The sequence below is a fragment of the Copadichromis virginalis genome, linkage group LG9, assembly GCF_057382275.1.
Source record: "Copadichromis virginalis isolate Kocher_CV1m ecotype Utaka linkage group LG9, C_Virginalis_male_GT1.1, whole genome shotgun sequence".
Lineage (NCBI taxonomy): Eukaryota > Metazoa > Chordata > Actinopteri > Cichliformes > Cichlidae > Copadichromis > Copadichromis virginalis.
Genome location: NC_140626.1, coordinates 30,654,936 through 30,675,743, shown reverse-complemented (window position 1 = coordinate 30,675,743; position 20,808 = coordinate 30,654,936). Strand labels below are relative to the sequence as shown.

At 39.9% G+C, this 20,808-nt stretch overlaps 2 protein-coding genes across 2 annotated transcripts in view; both read left to right on the top strand.

Moving 5' to 3' along the window:
• Positions 1 to 5,244, top strand: part of LOC146702152 (uncharacterized) — a 100,523-nt gene extending 95,279 nt beyond the window's left edge. Inside the window, exon 7 of the mRNA XM_085468727.1 lies at positions 4,723 to 5,244. Within this exon, the coding sequence (XP_085324853.1) occupies positions 4,723 to 5,138 (416 nt within the window). The 3' untranslated portion in view covers positions 5,139 to 5,244. The remainder of the gene's footprint in view (positions 1 to 4,722) is intronic.
• Positions 5,245 to 18,364: 13,120 nt separating this feature from the next.
• LOC146702151 (uncharacterized) lies at positions 18,365 to 20,808 on the top strand. The gene is made up of 3 exons (XM_085468728.1): positions 18,365 to 18,459; positions 19,384 to 19,980; positions 20,122 to 20,808. The coding sequence occupies exons 1-3, from the start codon at positions 18,442 to 18,444 to the stop codon at positions 20,806 to 20,808; spliced, it is 1,302 nt and encodes a 433-aa protein (XP_085324854.1). The 5' UTR covers positions 18,365 to 18,441.

The following is a 20,808-nucleotide window of genomic DNA, read 5'->3' as shown; positions in this document are numbered from 1 at the left end:
TATTATTAGAATATGTTTACAAAGCTCTAGATGACATTTAGCCTGCAATAATACAACTTGGAAACTCCCATTGTAAATTAGTGCTATATTTAAAAGGAAATACATACATGCATTAATAAAAAATCAAAAACTATTTTATGACATTAATATAACCACTAAGAAAACCAAACTTATCTAATCAAACTCAGCCTGCACAGTAAAATACAGTCAAATTGATCAAAAACTGAACTGATGACTTCCTACTTAGAGATTCATTTCAGTTCAGTGATGGTGGATTATAACCTCCATTCAAATCATTCAAAAAAGAGAAGAAGAAACTGTAGAACATGTTATATTACACTGTGAGAAGGTAACTGATCCAAAACCTCAGTAACATAAAAATGAAACTGGATCTTATTGATTTACTGCAAAAGGACTCAAGAAGTGAAAGTTATCAGGCCTTATTCCAGTTTTTAAAAGAGAGAAAATTGTTGCTGGTCGACGTTCCAGTTCACACTCCACACCAGTTGGTGGCGGTAATTCATCATTTTGTTGTTTGACAACCGCAAATACAATAAACGATGTAAAGAAGAAGAAGAAGGAGGAGGAGGCGAAGCAAAGTGAGGACGCTCCACGAGAGGAGGTGTTTGCACAGAGAGCTGCTTTTTCATTCAAAGAGAATAAAGTAGTACCAACGTTTGGATCGATATCTGCATCGATCTGCCCACCCTTGTCTCCTGGATCGTAGCTGAGATCAGCGTGAACCACGTGGGTCTCTGCTCCCTGATCTGTTTCCTGTGTTTGGAAAGAGTTGCAGCTTCATCGCGGAGTTTCTCTCGGTTTGTGGGCTCATCTAAAGGTAAGCACCGAGCTAACTTTACTGTGAGTTCAGTTCATGTTGAGTTTAGCTCCTGAATGAGGTCTTCTGCTGCTCTCCTCGGTGTCTGTTCTCAGTTTATTGTGAACACGTTGAGAGAAGAGTGAGAGAGTGTTTGGAGAAAAACACCAACTAATCATTAGCTCAGCATGCTGGGAGAAGTTGGAGCAGAAAAGTCTTTTCATTGTCCCTGCAGCTGTTTTTCTGCCTGCACCAAACCTCTACAGCCTCATTTCTATTTGAAGTGATAACAGGAAATGGATGAGAGCGATCTGCTGCAGTATCAGGGTCACAATAAACTTTATTGTCCAGCTGCTGTGGATGAACACATGAGAGGAAGTGAACTCCTACAAAGTCTCATTTTAATGAGTCTGGCTGCTGTAAAGTGATTCACAGGAAGATGTTAACAAAAACTAATGAAACAGAGATGAAAGTAAACAGTGTTCATATTTGAAAGCACAGAGAATAAAAATATATTGTGGTGGTTAATGTGCAGCTCTTGGTGATTTGGGAGAATCATGTTTTTAATCACGTTGTGGATTGAATTTTTATTTTATCTACAGAAGTTTTTCCCACTTGTGATCGTCCAGATTGATTTGTTGGGTTGACTTGAATCATGTGAAGGTTTAAAGCTGCACTTCCCCCCAAAAGAATAAAGTATAATCATGAAGAATGTAAAAATGTCTTCCTGTGTCAAACACAGCTGCAGTCAAAGCAGGAAGGAAAGCACTGAAACCACTGATCAAAGCTCATTAATCAAAGACCGCTGATCAATGGCCATGAGTACCATTCAGAGAGTTGGGGAGTCGCTGCAATCACAGCATTTGATCAGTGAGCTTTGATCAGTGGTTGTTGTTCAATGTTCATGAGAATTTGCATATTAATGCTCAATAACTGACCTCCCAGCCCATTGTTCCTTCAGTGGTGCTCGTTTCAGTCATTATGCAAATGTACTGTTGAAGATTGAGGAAACCTGCAGTCGGCTGAGACTGAAGAAGTCACTTGGATGAGTGACGAAATGTTTCTCCCACAAAAAGCTACGTCCAGATGAACAGAATCAAAGTTTGGGGAATGGTGGAGGTGGTGGGACTGGGGGGCTGAAGGAGTTGAAAGTGTGGGGTGGGGGAGTAACAGGTCTGTCCCTGTTTGTGGAAACCACAGGAGGAGCTGTTCAGGCTGTTGCTGGGTGTGAATTGTTGATGGAGTCTTTAAACTTGTAGTTGCTGTTTTCCAGACTGAAGCAGAGTCGTTAGCTGAAAACTGGTTTTAGAGGTTCATTCAGGACACCTTCTCAGGCTCTTACAGCCTTACCTGTATCATAACAAAGTGTATAAACCCCAATCCACCTTTAACATGGTCCTTCTCCCAAACCTTCAAATAGGACTTTCTGGCCCTGTCATAGTAAAGGGCTGCTTAGAATATTAGAGCCAATGTCACAAAGTTCCTCCTGAAGTATAAGTGAGTGAGAGAGTTTCCTCACTTTGCAGCACAACACGTCTCACAAGATTTCTACAAGCAGTCAGAGTGAAATTTGTACTTTGTGTTGTCAGATGAACATATGAGACACTTTGACTCTTCAGTGCAGTGTGGAGCCTAACAAAGATCTGTTTTGTGTCCCAGCTGATCAGCAGGAGGAGAAGAGTCTGACGGAGCAGCAGAGGAACATTTTCAGCCATCTGGACTCAGCTGAATCACTACAGAGGAAACAATGAGCTCAACACAGGAGGTGAGGAAAATATCACAGTTTCACCAAATAATCAGTCACGTCTAAAACTCTCATCCTCCCAACCTGTTATATGACTGTGTTGCATTTTATTATGTATTTTTAAATGGTGTTTACAAACATTAAGAAGTCACAAGCAATTGATATTCGTTATTATTAGTAGTAGTATTAATCACATTTTCAATTCAGTGTTATTTATACAGCACCAAATCAAAACAACAGTCGTCCTCAAGGTGCTTTTTATTGTAATGTGGATCCTACATTAATACATACAGAGAAAACCCAACAATCATATGACCCTCTTTGAGCAAGCACTTTGGCGACAGTGGGAAGGAAAAACTCCCTTTTAACAGGAAGAAACCTCCAGCAGAATGAGGCTCACAGAGGGGCGGGGCCATCTGCAGAGAGTGGTTGGGGCGAAAAAAGGAAGACAGGATAAAATACATGTTGTGGAAGTACATTATTATTATTTTTAATATTTTTAGTAGTAATACTACTACTAAAAATATTATTGCTATCATTGCTGTATAAATAGACTTAATATTGGTTCATCAGTGCAAAAACACGTTCAAAGCACCACAACGGTAGCCCGATATCAGGCAGTAAACACATTAAGTGTGTATATTTTCCCTCTTTTGAGTTTTTTTGCTCATAGAAATTGAAATGCTATTAATATAGATTGAAAATGAATGACATTTAATCGCCTTTAATCAAAAATTCATCCAATGTTTTCTACAGTGAAATGTTTGAACAGTCATGAATTATTTTTGAGTCGTTGCACCGCTATAAAAATATCTAATAGGAAACAGCAACGTGAAATATAAAAAAAAGTACAGACCTGGTAAACATTTATTACTTTTCTGAGTGTGTTAGCATGCTAGTCTTAATGTTTGTGTACAGCAGGAGGGATGGGCATGATTTTAGTGTTTGAACAGTCATGAATTATTTTTAACACCAGGTTGGATGTAATGTGTTAGAACTACCAGCAGGTGGGGATAAGAGACCTTTGAGGTGTTTGGTGCCACACTCCACCTTCAAGTTTAAAACTAGTGTTAATGGAGGGAGTTTGAAGGTTGAGTTTGTTCCACGACTGCATTTCACTCACTGCCTCTGTTTGTATCTCTGTCACTGCAGGACCAACATGGAGCGAGAAGTCAGCGCTCTCAGGAGGCCGACAAACCTCACAGAAGAAAGGGAGAGAAAAAACACACCTGTGACGAGTGTGGGATGGAGTTTACTGAGAAGTCTACACTAAAACGTCATCAGGTCATCCACACTCGAGAGAAACCGTTCAGCTGTGACTTGTGTGGAAATACTTTTTCCTGGAAGCGTTCCCTAAAACAACACCAACTCATCCACAGTGGAGTTAAAGCGTACAGCTGTGATCAGTGTGGCAGAGCTTTTACTCAAAGTGGCCACTTACAGAGGCATCTAGTTACCCACTCTGGAATTAAGGCATACCGCTGTGAGATTTGTGGAAAAACCTTCAGCCAGAGAGGGAACCGAAATATACACCTACGCATTCACACTGGACATGATGTGTACTGCTGTGATCAGTGTGGCAGACAGTGTACAACCAACAGGCAGTTAAAATGACACATGTTTACCCACACTGAGGAGAGACCTTATAAATGTGACCTGTGTGAGAAGACTTTTAAATCTTCACATCACCTGAAACAACACCAACAGATCCACACCAGAAAGAGACTCTACAAGTGCAGTTACTGTGAGGTATGTATTTATATTTTTATCTGTGTTAACTGAAACAGTAAAATGTAATTGGACGTCTGCAGAGATGCTCTGTAGTTCAGGCGACCTTCAGGATAAAAATGTTGAAGGACTGACTTAAACTGTCTTTGTGTCTTTGTTTAGAAGCATAGCGACACAGATGGATCCAGTTCTCAACCCTGTCATCACTGTGGTGGTGGGAAAGACTTTCGTTGTGACCTCTGTGGAAAAACTTTCAATTGACAAGGCTCCCTAAAAAGACATCAACGTAGACACAGTGGAGACAAACTGAAATACTGCAAAGAATGTGGGAGAAGCTTCACCACACCAACTGACTTAAAACAACATGAACTTATTCACATTGGGGTTAAAAAGCACCTCTGTGAACAGTGTGGGTCATCCTTCACCTCTAAAGGTGGGCTGAAATTACACAAACGAGTCCACACAGGAGAGAAACCATACAAGTGCAGACACTGTGAAAAAAGCTTCTCACATTCAAGTCATCGTAACCTTCATGAACGTGCGCACATGGAAGGAAACTACAGCTGTGACCACTGTGACAAGAGCTTCAGGAATCTCAGTTCATACTCCAAACACAAACGATCCCACGTTACTAATAAACTGTTTCACTGTTACCAATGTGCCCAAACATTCACCTCATTGTCTGCTCTGTGCAAACATCAGCGTGATCACTCAGGGCTGAAATCACTCCCATCACTGGATCACAGTGAACCTGAAGAGACAGAAAGTTCCTCTGGTTTCAGTGTCAGACTTAAAACCCTTGAGATCAGGCTCCACAGAGTTCAGATCGAATCTCCTGTAAAGATCTGATGAAAATGTTCCACTGGATGGATGGATGTATAATCTCTTTTTCTGAAGGTTGCTCTCTTCCTGTTTCTGCCAGTGCTGACTGCACAGATGTAATATAGATCCATGTCACTGTTTGGAAGTTTCAGAGAACTGCTGATGCTGTAAAGCTGCTGCTCAGTCTGGTGGGTTGTTGTGTTGTTGTTGGTGATGCTGGATGAAGGGCTGGTGGACCAGGTGAGCTCAGGTTGAGGGTAGATCCCGTCTTAGCTGCAGGTGATCCTTTGTCCTACTTGTTGGAGATTAACTTTACGGACTGGAGCTGAAAAAATACATATTTCTAAAGAAGTCAGAAAGAGATTTTGTTGTCACAATTTTCCTTTTCTGTTCATTTCATGTTAACATGATTTAATTTATTGAAAAACATGTAAACACGGTGAATGGACTGCTGAGGACTGGGGCAAAGTCATATTCTCAGATGAAGCATCTTTCCGATTGTTTTGGGGCATCTGGGAAAAAGACTTTTGCAGAGAAGAAAGGGTGAGCGCTACCATCAGTCCTGTGTCATGCCAACAGTAAAGCATCCTGAGACCATTCATGTGTGGGGTTGCTTCTCATCCAAGGGAGTCGGCTCACAATTTTGCCCCAAAACACAGCCATGAATAAAGAATGGTACCAAAACACCCTGCAACAGAGCTACAGATTAAAAATGCCCAAGGCGAAGCACTCAAAGGTCTGGCTGTACTTCACAGCAAAAGATGCAAACTCAGCAGTCTGCAACAAGTGCTTTAAGGTGATACTGTGCAAAGGAGGTAACACCTTGAATCTGATGAAGCACCTGGTGATGTATAGCGTTTTTGTAAAAGCTAGAAAATGCACCGTATTTGATAGCTTGCTGCAAGACCTCACACCGAGCACATCTACTGCAGATGTGGTGCCTGTTATCGGACCCGGAGTTAGCAATATCCCCCAAGAACCCACCCGAAGAGTGGAGTCCTGGCCTCTAGCCCTGCCAGTGTAGCACCGGTTCCAACCAAAGGAGGTATGTTGTATCAACAGAAAAGGCTAACTTGGTTATCATTTTGCAGAAAAAAAGAGACTGCTAAAAATAAAAACACAAGAGGTTTTTGTACAAAGTTTGTGTTTTCCATTCTTTAACCTCCGGTTCGAGCACCGTTTCAGCACCGGCACGTTTTCAAAATATCCAGTTTGACACCGGTATCGGATAAAACTTAAAGGATTCCCATCCCTATTTGTTACCATGTTTCCATTGTGTAGTGTAGTCGATAGGTTTGTTTTCTTTGTCAGAACAATGAGGCCACTGCAACTGTATGACATATATACCTGTATACACTTGACTTATACTGACATGTATACACTATACATACACTGGAGTGGTTATATAATGGAATCACTGTGATAAGCATCTAACCTACATGTTTAAAATCACAAGACCCGCATATTTAGGTCAAATATTATCTACAATTATATTAATGAAGTTTTTGCCACCTGGGATTGTTTTTTCTCACCTCAGCTGCCAGAAGGCAAGAAGAACTGTATTTTCTTCCTGTTGATATAATTCTGTGTATTAAACTCTGTTCCAAGAATTTTAATCTTTTCCAGAGGATCTTTTTGAGTGCCTTGATTTTGCCGAATCTAAAACAACTGGTTCTCCACATCGTTGGCGGAATAAGTGCGACCTGTGGGAGGTACCTATTTCAATAGGGTGGAGCCGTAGGCACATTCAGTTAACAAGGGTTTCATGTTAAATCAAAATAGAATCAAACACGTAACAGTAGCACCTAAAACAATTTAAAAACTTGATTTTATTAAATACGGTGTCACAGTCCTGGATCGTATGACACAGCGCTCTGTGTTTTCTTTTGTTTATAGTTTGTCCTTTTGGCATTAGATCCTAGGTTCCTTAAATGTGAGTGAAGCAGAAAATAAATAAAACCAAAGACTAGCGGTCCTGTTGCTCTATTTTCACCTGTAAAGCAGGAGTTGGGTAGGCGGAGGTGTGCTCTGGTGCAGGAGAGCCGCAGTGGTCAGTGAAAGAATCCGCGAGTTTCTCTGTGAATTTCCAATAACGTCGTAGCGCACACGGTGCTTGCTTGGAAGTTTAGGGTTTTTTTTTCCCGCTGTAAAAATAAGTTTTCTTCCCACGCTCAGCGGACACAAATGTTTTTGTCACTTTTTATGGAATCAAACTCAAAGTAAAGTCAGTACTTCCACGCTTTAAACGCTGCATGCTCATACTCTCTCAGCACTCGATATATGATCCATTGTTGATCTGCAGACAGCTGTTGTCACGAACGTCGCACTTGCTTACGTCACTGTCATGAGACATTCTAGCAAAATAAAAAACACGGTTTTAGTAACGCAGTGTTCCTACGGGAAAGTAACGGAAATCTAATTACCGTTTTTGCAATAGTAATCCCTTACTTTACTTGTTACTTGAAAAAAGTAATCGGATTACGCGTTACTGCCTATCTCTAATTGTAAGTGGGAGACAGGATGAAAACAGGACATCCCCTACACTGAACGACTGACCGCAGCAGGAATATTCCTCCCACATGGCTTCATAAGTATTGCTCAGTTACCTGTTTACAAGTTGGCGACACCCCTTAAGAAATATCAGCAAACAGTGGCCGAGTCCACCACACGTTTCTTCACAGGAACAAAACAAACAAACCTCCACCAAATTAACAAAATGTAAGTGGATCACTTTCAGTGACCTACCGCTCCAGTAGATAGTTTGCTGAGATTTTGTTGTCACAACTCCTTTCTGTTTATTTCATGTAAACATGATTTATTTAACAGAAATCCTGTAATTCTTGAATCTTATGGAACGCCAGGACTGCCATAACGAATTTATTAAATACACCCTTAAATAATTAATTAAATGTGGCAATAATTAATTACATAAATATTTATGACACATTAATTAATTATTGATACTGTTCTGTTATTCCTAAAAGTTGTAAAATGTATCACTTAAATATCATTCTCAATCAGTTGTTATTCGTTATGTGTTTACAACATCCTCTGTGGTTGCTCCAAGTAATGCACTTTAGAAACGCCTTTATTTTGAAAAAAAAAAACTTTATTGAAAAGGAAGTCCCCTCAGTCAAGCAAAGCAAGTGAGCAATAGGCTGTATCCCAATTCAGGGTCTGCAGCCTTAAAGTATGCAGCCTCAACGATCCTCAAGGGCCGCGTACTCAAAGACCAAGGCCGAAAGTGTGAGGCTTGTTAAATGGGACGGTCTAGCCTCCGTTGCGCTGATACTGTTGTTTAATAATAAAGTTTTAAAAAAAAAGCCTCCGTTGCGCTGCCCAGGTTGCCTAGCAACCATGATACTAACCACTGGAATCGTGTCCTACAGCTTTGTTTGACAGAAATGAAGGAGAAAATCTTTTGTTTGTTTGTTTCTACATGAGCTTTGATCATTCTCTGTAAGATTAAGCTCAGCTATTGAACGGCGTATATTTTAAAGTAAAGGCTTTAAAACCAAGTTAGTACAAACGTCACTAATGTCACATAACTTTGCCGACATGTGGCCAACAGTAATGTTTAATGTTCTTCGTTATTAAACATTTGCACATAAATAAGTGACATAATATTCAGTACTTAAAGTGTACTCTTTGGCCGCCCCTCATCCGCCGTTTTTTTCTGCAAATTTATCCACACCCATCGCCGCGCTATGCATTCTGGGATATGTTGGGCCACAAAGTCTACACTGCCACAGCCTTAAAATTCAGGGAAATGAAGGACGCATTTCAGGGCCGCATTTCGAGCAGCCTTTGAATTGGGACAGCCTTCGGCGCGCCGCTGTGACGTAATCGGCCTTGAAATGCGGCCTTTAAGGCTGCAGACCCTGAATTGGGATACAGCCATAGTGATAGTAAATTCGATTCCTTTTTACTGAATCGAGTTTTAATGAGTCACTCACCAAAGTGAATCGGTTTCTTTGAGTCGTTTGATTCACTGAGTCAGTTGACCATAGAGTGGAAAAATGTACATTTTCACTCAAACACTTAATTTGTTTCTCTTTTCATGTATATCCTACTGCTAAGATGCGTGATTCTAAAAGAAAACAACTATTTTATGGAGCAAAAAAATTTCTAAAGGGAATATTTATTTCGTTTATTTTTATTTTATTAGTATTTTCCTTAAATGTCTCAAATATATATATATATATATATATATATATATATATATATAGCATACATGGAACGCCATAACCAAGTGGCCGGCATAGTGTACAGGAACATCTGTGCCGAGTATAACCTGGAAGTCCCGAGGTCAAAATGGGAGATGCCCCCAAGGGTGGTGGAGAATGACCGAGCTAAGATCCTGTGGGACTTCCAGATACAGACGGACAAAATGGTGGTGGCTAACCAACCGGACATAGTGGTGGTAGACAAACAGAAGCAGACGGCCGTAGTGATCGATGTAGCGGTTCCGAATGACAGCAATATCAGGAAGAAGGAACACGAGAAGCTGGAGAAATACCAAGGGCTCAGAGAAGAGCTCGAGAGGATGTGGAGGGTGAAGGTGACGGTGGTCCCCGTGGTAATCGGAACACTAGGTGCGGTGACTCCCAAGCTAGGTGAGTGGCTCCAGCAGATCCCGGGAACAACATCGGAGATCTCTGTCCAGAAGAGCGCAGTCCTGGGAACAGCTAAAATACTGCGCAGGACCCTCAAGCTCCCAGGCCTCTGGTAGAGGACCCGAGCTTGAAGGATAAACCGCCCGCAGGGGCGTGCTGGGTGTTTATATGTGTGTACTTTTTTTTTTTCTAAACGTCCACTGAGCTGTGAGCCAGGGGGCGGTAATGCGCCTTAACATTGGTTGCCAACCAAGAAGAAGAAGCTGTAAACCAGGAGGGAGGAGGTGAGCGAGTCCTGAGTGATTCGCATTATCTATAAGCTGAGGCTGGTGAAAAGGGTCTAATTGCAAGGCTCAAGAAAGTAATTAATTAAGTCTTGACCAGTCTTTAACACCCAAAGAGCCATTTGGACCCGGTTTCCACGCAAAAGAAAACACTGGGATCCGCAAATACTTTTTAACATCTGAAATGAAGATAACACTGTATATATTGTTTTTTACTGTTATGCTTTGTGTGAACAACTTAAGTGTGTTGCTTATGAAATCCATGAAGTGCTACAGAGAAAATTACATTTTATTTCTGTAATTAACACATTTTGAACTCTTAAAGAAATATAACAAAAGGAAAAACCCCCAGCTGAAATAAAATGATCCATGTAGCAAACAAAAACTGTTGTGAGACGCCACCCTTATATCGCCTTTGGGCTTTTGGAGCCTTGACCTGACTTTAAAAGATATTGAAATAAAAAGACTATGTTGCTAAAAAAAAAGAAAAAGAAAAATAGATATTGCCTAAATATGTATTTTACCTGGTTAATGTGTGTGGCGGGGCGTGGTCTGCAGCGCCGCTGCAGGGGAGGCGGACGCACCTGAGCGGCACCCGCAATCCCGCCTCGCGGCCTGTCTGGGCCATCTATGCTGTTGTGTTGGTGTGTGTCAGGCTGTGAGCTAAAAAGCTACAGTCGGCTGTATGCGTACAGCAACCGTGTGTGAAAAGTGGTCAATAAAGACATGCTGAAAAGTATGTTCATGGAAACATCGCCAGCAGTGGTGGAGCGGGGGGGTGGCGGCTTACTGGGCTTAAGCCCGAGTTGTTTTTTCAGAAGCCCGGGGTCTTTTGGAGAGTACTTGTTTCATAGTTAGATGCCTGGCTGGCAACTGTATAAAACAAAAACTACACACAGTATTCGAAGCACATAGTGCACACTGTGGGAATTGCAGGGGAGCTGCTGCCTGTTGGAGAAAACGCGGAGCCAGGTAGACAGAGGAGAGCTTTTGACCAGGTACCAAAGAAAATCATTCATACTGTACAAATAATGTAAATATGATGGTGTATCACAAAAGATTGATGTCAAACGGATCACTTGACCCATATTACGTTACACAGCAAATCCAGCATGTCCAAATTAACACTGTCGGATTTGATTTCAACACTATTAAAGTGTCTATATGGGTCCACACCAGAGAGTGTTAATTTAACTCTTTTTGGAGAGTTGGTACGTTAACTCTGATTTAGTGTTAAACACCAAATCTGTCTGGAGTTGATAATTTAACACTTGGTGTTAAGAGTTTATATATTAACTCTCAAAGAGTATTTTAGTTTAACTACGTAAGAGTTATCTTCTAATTCATTCTAAAAAGCGGGAATTTTACTGTTCTGAACTTCTAGAAATTTCTTTTGGAAATAAACATTTACTAAAAAGATGCAATGGTTTTTGAAAAACATTTATTCTGAACTGTGCACCACAATTTCAAAACATTTTCTGAAAGATGTAACAGTATACATGTTCTCACTTTCATTAGAATTTTGTTTATCAAAAGGTCTGACATGGTAAATGCAAATAACAGCATTCTCATCACTTATTTCTTCAATACAATATGCATGTCCTTCATTCATCCCTTTGTGGAACTTCAGCGTACTTCTGCTCTCCCCCATATTCCATCTTCACAAGCATATCCTGTGTGGAGATTGAATAAAAATTAGTTGACACTAATTAATGGCACAAATAATCCAGTAAACAATTGCAGCACAGTAAAAAAAAAAAAAGGAATCCTCTTTGAGCCATTACTTGTGTAAAGTATTTTCCCAAAAGACAAGGACACAGGCAACAGGTAATACTGAACTAAATGTAAAACCTCAACCTTTTTCATTTTTACCTAAACCGTGTGCACAAAACTCTGGAGGGATCTAAATGCTACCGTAGAATCGAGTCAGGACGTCTGCTACTGCTGTTTGCTCGTTTTTTTTTTTTATGGGCGATCGTTTTCAGGCTTCAAGTAGCACCATTATACCAACATTTCACATTCTAGACATTGTTTTAGGTGTATTTGACCAAACGTTTGACTGAAAATTCACATGCAAGCTTTTTTCAAGGCTGTGGTATTTGCCCGCAAACAATACCTTTCAGCAAGCTGAAACAGATTATTATGCTATCAGCGAGCAACATGGCTAATGCCTTTCACACAGCTTTGTCTCAACTCCAAAGAGCCACAGAAGTAAAAGCTCATAATAATAATTGAAACAATCTTTGAAAAAATGACTTACCAAGCATGGCAAACAACTCAAATATGTAGAGCAAAATGTTCTGAAACGGCTTCACTTCAGCTTCGATTGGAGCCGTGCTGAGGGCGGAGTCTGTGAATTTACTCTGTTGGTGTCATAGCCCCTCTAGGAGTTCAGAGTTAAGAGGTCAAGAGTTAATGTTTCCATTGTAACACCTCCAGATTTGACAGAGAAACACTCATTTTTAACACTCGATTTTAACTACTATCATTTTACACCTCAGAGTTACATTAAAAGAATGTGACTCTGCTTAGAGTAAAATTAACTCTACTTTTGCAAGGAGACTATTAACACCAAAAAATTTAACACTTTTGAATTTGCTGTGTACTTGTTCTTCAAGTGAATCAACAAACAGCGAAATGAAAAGCAGAACAACAACAATGCTGTTTCTTTAGAGAGTCTCAGCTTACATGTGTGTTTATTTCATATTTTCAGTTGTTTCCCTCCACGGCTAAATAAATCTGTTTCAGTAATGCACTGATATACAAGAATAGACATAAGGAGCTTCTTTCAAAGAAAAAACTCTGGTAGTATTTTATATATTATGCTTTGCATGTTGTTCAGTATATTTCTATGCAAAACAAGAGGAACTTCAATACACAGCAGTATATTCACAGTTGAAACCAGATATTTACATACACTTTATGGAAAACACAAGAACATTTTTTACTGTACAACATCAATTAAGAGTAAACTTGTTTTGTTTTGGATAAATAAATATTGAAATATCTTTTGAATTAGTTAAATGTCAGAATAAAGAGAGACAGAGCTGTTTTTATCACTTTCATCAAATTTAGGAGTACATATACACTAAGTTTATTGTTAATTAATAAGAAAACTCCAGACGATTCCATTCTGAGCTGAAGAAGCTTCTGATAGGTTAGTAGAGTCCATGTGAGTAAACTGGTGGCACAGCTGTGGATGCATATAAGGCAAAACACAGAGCCTGTTTTTGTGACATGGGAAAATCAAGAGATGTCAACCAAAACACCTGGAAAAGAATTGTGGAGCTCCATAAATGTGGCTCAGTTTTGAATACACTTTGGTGCCATTTACAATTAAGAAATACAGATAGTTTCTCTCTTTACTCTCAAAGTTAACAAATATGTTTTTTATATTTATCAATCTAAAAAAAACAAACATTTAGTCTGATTTGATGTTACAATTAAAAAAGTGTTTGTGTTTTGATCTGAAGAGTATGTAAATATCTGATTTCAACTGTATATTTGATGATGTTGGTGTTTGGCTTGATCGTCAGCACAAAGAGGGAGAGAGAGAGGAGCAGAGAGGGCGAGAGAGGAACAGAGAGGGAGAGAGAGAATGAGGACAGAACAGAGATGGAACAAGAGCAGGTGAGACACACATGTTAGGCAAATGGTTGTGTTGTAAAGGCTCACCTTTTAGAACATTCACTTCACCAGATGCACCTTGTTTCTTTTCCTCACCTTTGATTGGGTGTGGTGCTTGGCCTTAATTGCACTCACCTGTCACTCGTTATATAAGGACTGCACTCACCTACCCCTCACTCTTTCTTCACTCCCACATGGGGTGGCAGCTGAGGTGAGTTTCTCTTTGAGTCTCCTGAGTTCATGTATCATTTGGAGTTATTTAAATCGTACTTTATGTCTTTTTTAGAGAGAGCAGTCCATGTGTGTCTTTCTTTCCTTTACCTGTTATACAATAAAACGACAAAACCTGCAAATGATTGATGACTGCTTATTCTCATTCTAATCGGATGAGCCCATAATGATGACTACTGAAACCCTGAACCTTCCTTCCTCCAAAACAGTTGTTTACCAAAAGTATCACAGTTTCATAGGTACTCGTGTATCTCGTACCTGTTTCTCTTTAGGTTTGCTATTTTTAAAATTTGACATTTATTAAGTTCTGCAGGCTTGTTTGCACCACAAGGCTAAATAATTGTATAAACTTTTCTCAATCTAAATAGTGGACTTTGGTAGAATTAAAAAATAAGTGTAGTGCAGGTCTATGATGATTTTTTTTTTTTTTAGTGCTACTATCATCTAGTTCTGATTCTGGTTCTGTCTTGGTTAAGTCCTCAGTAGTCCTGATTTTGAACTGTTGTAGTCCTTTTTTAGTTCTGGATCAGTTCTGGGTCTGGTTGAATTGGGGTTTAGTCCTCGTGTCTTGATGCAGCCCTGATTTTGTTCTGCCTTGCTGCTTAATTAAAAAACTAGTTTAAGGTGTCCTGCACATGTGATATATATTTTTCCCTATATGAAGTCATTCTTTTTTGAATAAAACTTGAAACAGAGCCTATTAATCTTTATGTCATTTCAAAATCCCCCCCCCCCCCCCCCCCCCCGAATTAGGGTTAAACCCTGGGTGTATGTAAAGTTTGCCTCCGCCTCTGCTGAGAGATTTGGAGCCAGCGAGGAATAGAGGAGGTTCTGTTGTGTGGGAGTATTTTGAGTTGCTTTTGGTCAATCGGGTGGGTTTTCCAGCTTTGTGTTCTTGTTGTTTGCTTTTGTTTTGTGCGTGTTTATTTTATCTGAAAATGGGAAAAACTTAAAATGTCAAAACTGCTTTTCATAATATAAATATCATGAAATAACTTTAGAAAAACTTCCATTTGAATCTTTACATTTAATGTTATAAAAAACATAAATTTGATTTTTGAATAATCTTAACATGTTAGTCTGCCAAATGTGCAGCATTTTAATTTATTTATTCTCTTTAGCTGATATTTTGAAATGTATAAAGGAAATTATGATGAATCAAGCATTTTTGTTCTTTTAGTTCCAAAGTGGGAGTTTTCTCACTGTAAAGACTCGAGTTCAGTGTTGACTGTGTGCTCTGTTCTTGAAGTCCTGAATGCGCTGGGTTGTGCAGTTTTCCAGCAAAACAAAATTTGTGTTCAAGCATTATTTCCTCATTTCCATCGAGCTCCTCCTCACCTGCTGTGCATCTGTGTTCAGCAGCCTTTCCTCTGTGTTTCTCAGGTTTTGTATTTTAAATAGTACTAGTATTTTAAAAGGTAATAAAATCTTTCATCAGTTTCATAAACTTCAACCCTGTATTTGTGTTATTGTTTTTGAAACTCACCTGTAATGTTTTCTGTCATCACTGTCAGTGCTGTATGTTTAATATCATTGTGGCTTCTGTGAATCTGTTTTACTGTTTCTAAACTTTTATGTTGTCTATTTGCAGCCTTTGGTTAGAGAAGTGCTTTTAGCTGCTTATCGGAGGAGAATGTACTTCCTGATAATCAGCCCTAGAGGCTGAAGACAGTAATGCATATATCATGTTTTAGATTTTTCGTTTCTGTTTATGTATAACAGTAAAATGTTTAGGAAGTTGTGGGGATAAAAGCAAACACTTCAGTCAACCCAAACTTGGACCCTGAAATGTGTGAAGATCTAAATATTTGTCAAATTCAGATTTATAATATTTGATGTATAACTGTTTTATAGGGAAAAACAAGGTTGAGTATGGAGAGAAATAACAGAGTAACAGAGATTAATGAAATATTACAGACATAAAGAATCCAATTTTTAAAATCAGTCACTCCTGTTAAAGATATTATTAGAATATGTTTACAAATCTCTAAATGACATTTACCCAGCAATAACACAACTTGGAAACTCCCATTGTAAATTAGTGCTATATTTAAAAGGAAATACATACATGAATTAATAAATAAAATACAATTTCATAACATTAATATAACCACTAAGAAAACCTAAAATCACCAAAACAACTTCGCCAGTAAAATAAAATACCCTGAAATTGATCAAAAACTGAACTGATGACTTCCTACTTAGATCTCTTCAGTTCAGTGATGGTGGATTATAACCTCCATTCAAATCATTCAAGAAAGAGAAAAGAAGAAACTGTAGAGCATGTTATATTACACTGTGAGAAGGTAACTGATCCAAAACCTCAGTAACATAAAAATGAAACTGGATCTTATTGATTTACTGCAAAAGGGCTCAAGAAGTGAAAGTTATCAGGCCTTATTCCAGTTTTTAAAAGAGTAAAATGGGAGGATTTGAGGGTCGACGTTCCAGTTCACACTCCACACCAGTTGGTGGCGGTAATTCATCATTTGTTGTTTGACAACCGCCAAAAAAACGATGTAAAGAAGGAGGGGGCGGAGCAAAGTGAGGACGCTCCACGAGAGGAGGCGTTGGCACAGAGCTGTTTTTTCATTCAAAGAGACTAAAGTAGTACCACCGTTTGGATCGATATCTGCATCGATCTGCCCACCCTTGTCTCCTGGATCGTAGCTGAGATCAGCGTGAACCACGTGGGTCTCTGCTCCCTGATCTGTTTCCTGTGTTTGGAAAGAGTTGCAGCTTCATCGCGGAGTTTCTCTCGGTTTGTGGGCTCATCTAAAGGTAAGCACCGAGCTAACTTTACTGTGAGTTCAGTTCATGTTGAGTTTAGCTCCTGAATGAGGTCTTCTGCTGCTCTCCTCGGTGTCTGTTCTCAGTTTATTGTGAACACGTTGAGAGAAGAGTGAGAGAGTGTTTGGAGAAAAACACCAGCTAATCATTAGCTCAGCATGCTGGGAGAAGTTGGAGCAGAAAAGTCTTTTCATTGTCCCTGCAGCTGTTTTTCTGCCTGCACCAAACCTCTACAGCCTCATTTCTATTTGAAGTGATAACAGGAAATGGATGAGAGCGATCTGCTGCAGTATCAGGGTCACAATAAACTTTATTGTCCAGCTGCTGTGGATGAACACATGAGAGGAAGTGAACTCCTACAAAGTCTCATTTTAATGAGTCTGGCTGCTGTAAAGTGATGCACAGGAAGATGTTAACAAAAACTAATGAAACAGAGATGAAAGTAAACAGTGTTCATATTTGAAAGCACAGAGAATAAAATATATTGTGGTGGTTAATGTGCAGCTCTTGGTGATTTGGGAGAATCATGTTTTTAATCACGTTGTGGATTGAATTTTTATTTTATTTTATCTACAGAAGTTTTTCCCACTTGTGATCGTTCAGATTGATTTGTTGGGTTGACTTGAATCATGTGAAGGTTTAAAGCTGCACTTCCCCCAAAAAGAATAAAGTATAATCGTGAAGAATGTAAAAATGTCTTCCTGTGTCAAACACAGCTGCAGTCAAAGCAGGAAGGAAAGCACTGAAACCACTGATCAAAGCTCATTAATCAAAGACCGCTGATCAATGGCCATGAGTACCATTCAGAGAGAGTTGGGGAGTCACTGCAAGTGATCAGAGGTTGTTGATCAATGATCATGAGGATTTGCATATTAATGCTCAATAACTGACCTCCCAGCCCATTGTTCCTTCAGTGGTTCTAGTTTCAGTCATTATGTAAATGCACTGTTGAAGATTGGGGAAACCTGCAGTCAGCTGAAACTGAAGAAGTCACTTGGATGAGTGACGAAACGTTTCTCCCACAAAAAGCTACGTCCAGATGAACAGAATCAAAGTTTGGGGAATGGTGGAGTTTGGAGAGCGGCACCATGGGGGCTGGAGAGACTTGTGAAGTGGTGATCAGGTGTGGGTCTCTGTTATTATGAATGGTTGGGGTGGGGGGTGGAACTGGGGGGCTGAAGGAGTTGAAAGTGTGGGGTGGGGGAGTAACAGGTCTGTCCCTGTTTGTGGAAACCACAGGAGGAGCTGTTCAGGCTGTTGCTGGGTGTGAATTGTTAATGGTCTTTAAACTTGTAGTTGCTGTTTTCCAGACTGAAGCAGAGTCGTTAGCTGAAAACTGGTTTTAGAGCTTCATTCAGGACACCTTCTCAGGCTCTTACAGCCTTACCTGTATCATAACAAAGTGTATAAACCCCAATCCACCTTTAACATGGTCCTTCTCCCAAACCTTCAAATAGGACTTTCTGGCCCTGTCATAGTAAAGGGCTGCTTAGAATATTAGAGCCAATGTCACAAAGTTCCTCCTGAAGTATAAGTGAGTGAGAGTTTCCTCACTTTGCAGCACAACACGTCTCACAAGATTTCTACAAGCAATCAGAGTGAAAGTTGTACTTTGTGTTGTCAGATGAACATATGAGACACTTTGACTCTTCAGTGCAGTGTGGAGCCTAACAAAGATCTGTTTTGTGTCCCAGCTGATCAGCAGGAGGAGAAGAGTCTGACGGAGCAGCAGAGGAACATTTTCAGCCATCTGGACTCAGCTGAGTCACTACAGAGGAAACAATGAGCTCAACACAGGAGGTGAGGAAAATATCACAGTTTCACCAAATAATCAGTCACGTCTAAAACTCTCATCCTCCCAACCTGTTATATGACTGTGTTGCATTTTATTATGTATTTTTAAATGGTTTTTACAAACATTAAGAAGTCACAAGCAATTGTTATTCGTTATTATTATTAGTAGTATTAATTACATTTTCAATTCAATTCAGTGTTACTTATACAGCACCAAATCAAAACAACAGTCACCTCAAGGTGCTTTTTATTGTAATGTGGATCCTACAATAATACATACAGAGAAAACCCATCAATCATATGACCCTCTTTGAGTAAGCACGTTGGTGACAGTGGGAAGGAAAAACTCCCTTTTTACAGGAAGAAACCTCCAGCAGAATGAGGCTCACAGAGAGGCGGGGCCATCTGCAGAGAGCGGTTGGGGCGAAAAAAGGAAGACAGGATAAAATACATGCTGGGGAATTTTATTATTACTACTAATAATATTATTGCTATCATTGCTGTATAAATAGACTTAATATTGGTTCATCACTGCAAAAACGCGTTCAAAGTACCACAACGGTAGCCCGATATCAGGCAGTAAACACATTAAGTGTGTATGTTTTCCCTTTTTTGAGCTTTTTTTGCTCATGAAAAACGAAATGCCATAATATAGATTGAAAATGAAGGTCATTTAATTGCCATTAATGAAAAATGAATCCAATGTTTTCTACAGTGAAACGTTTGAACAGTCATGAATTATTTTTAACAGCAGGTTGGATGTAATGTGTTACTACTACCAGTAGGTGGGGATAAGAGACCTTTAAGGTGTTTGGTGCCACACTCCACCTTCAGGTTTAAAACTAGTGTTAATGGAGGGAGTTTGAAGGTTGAGTTTGTTCCACGACTGCATTTCACTCACTGCCTCTGTTTGTATCTCTGTCACTGCAGGACCAACATGGAGCGAGAAGTCAGCGCTCTCAGGAGGCCGACAAACCTCACAGAAGAAAGGGAGAGAAAACACACACCTGTGACGAGTGTGGGAAGGAGTTTACTGAGAAGGGTAATCTAAAACAGCATCAGGTCATCCACACTGGAGAGAGACCGTTCAGCTGTGACTTGTGTGGAAAGTCTTTTTCCTTGAAGGGTTACCTAAAAACACACCAACTCATCCACAGTGGAGTTAAAGCGTACAGCTGTGATCAGTGTGGCAGAGCTTTTACTCACAGTAGCAGCTTACAGAGTCATCTAGTTACCCACTCTGGAATTAAGGCATACAGCTGTGACATCTGTGGAAAAACTTTCAGCCATAGACGGAATCGAAATAGACACCTACGCATTCACACCGGACATGATGTGTACTGCTGTGATCAGTGTGGCAAACAGTTTATAACCAACAAACAGTTACAACAACACATGTTTTCCCACACTGATGAGAGACCTTATAAATGTGACCTGTGTGAGAAGACTTTTCAATCTCCACATTCCCTAAGACGACACCAACAGATCCACACCAGAAAGAGACTCTACAAGTGCAGTTACTGTGAGGTATGTATTTATATTTTTATCTGTGTTAACTGAAACAGTAAAATGTAATTGGACGTCTGCAGAGATGCTCTTTCCTTCAGGCGACGTTCAGGAAAAAAATGTTGAAGGACTGACTTACACTGTCTTTGTGTCTTTGTTTAGAAGCAGAACGACACAGATGGATCCAGTTCTCAACCCTGTCGTCACTGTGGTGGTGGGAAAGACTTTCATTGTGACTTTTGTGGAAAAACTTTCAGTTGGCAAGCTGACCTAAAAATACATCAACGTAGACACACTGGAGACAAACTGAAATACTGCAAAGAATGTGGGAGAGGCTTCCCCACATCAAGTTACTTAAAACAACATGAACGGATTCACAGCGGGGTTAAAAAGCACCTCTGTGATCAGTGTGGGTCATCTTTCATCACTGCAGTCACCCTTAAAAGACACAAACGAATCCACACAGGAGAGAAACCATACAAGTGCAGACACTGTGAAAAAAGCTTCTCACATCCAGGTAGTCGTATCTATCATGAACATACACACATGGAAGGAAACTACAGCTGTGACCAGTGTGACAAGAGCTTCAGGAATCTCAGTTCATACTCCAAACACAAACAATCCCACGTTACTAATAAACTGTTTCACTGTTACCAATGTGCCAAAACATTCACCTCATTGTCTGCTCTGTGCAAACATCAGCGTGATCACTCAGGGCTGAAATCACTCCCATCACTGGATCACAGTGAGTCTGGAGAGACAGAAAGATCCTCTGGTTTCAGTGTCAGACTTAAAACCCTTGAGATCAGACTCCACAGAGTTCAGATCGAATCTCCTGTAAAGATCTGA

Coding starts and splice junctions, on each gene's coding strand:
- LOC146702151 (XM_085468728.1), top strand. Junction 19,981..20,121: donor ACAAGTGCAGTTACTGTGAG/GTATGTATTTAT, acceptor GTCTTTGTTTAG/AAGCAGAACGACACAGATGG.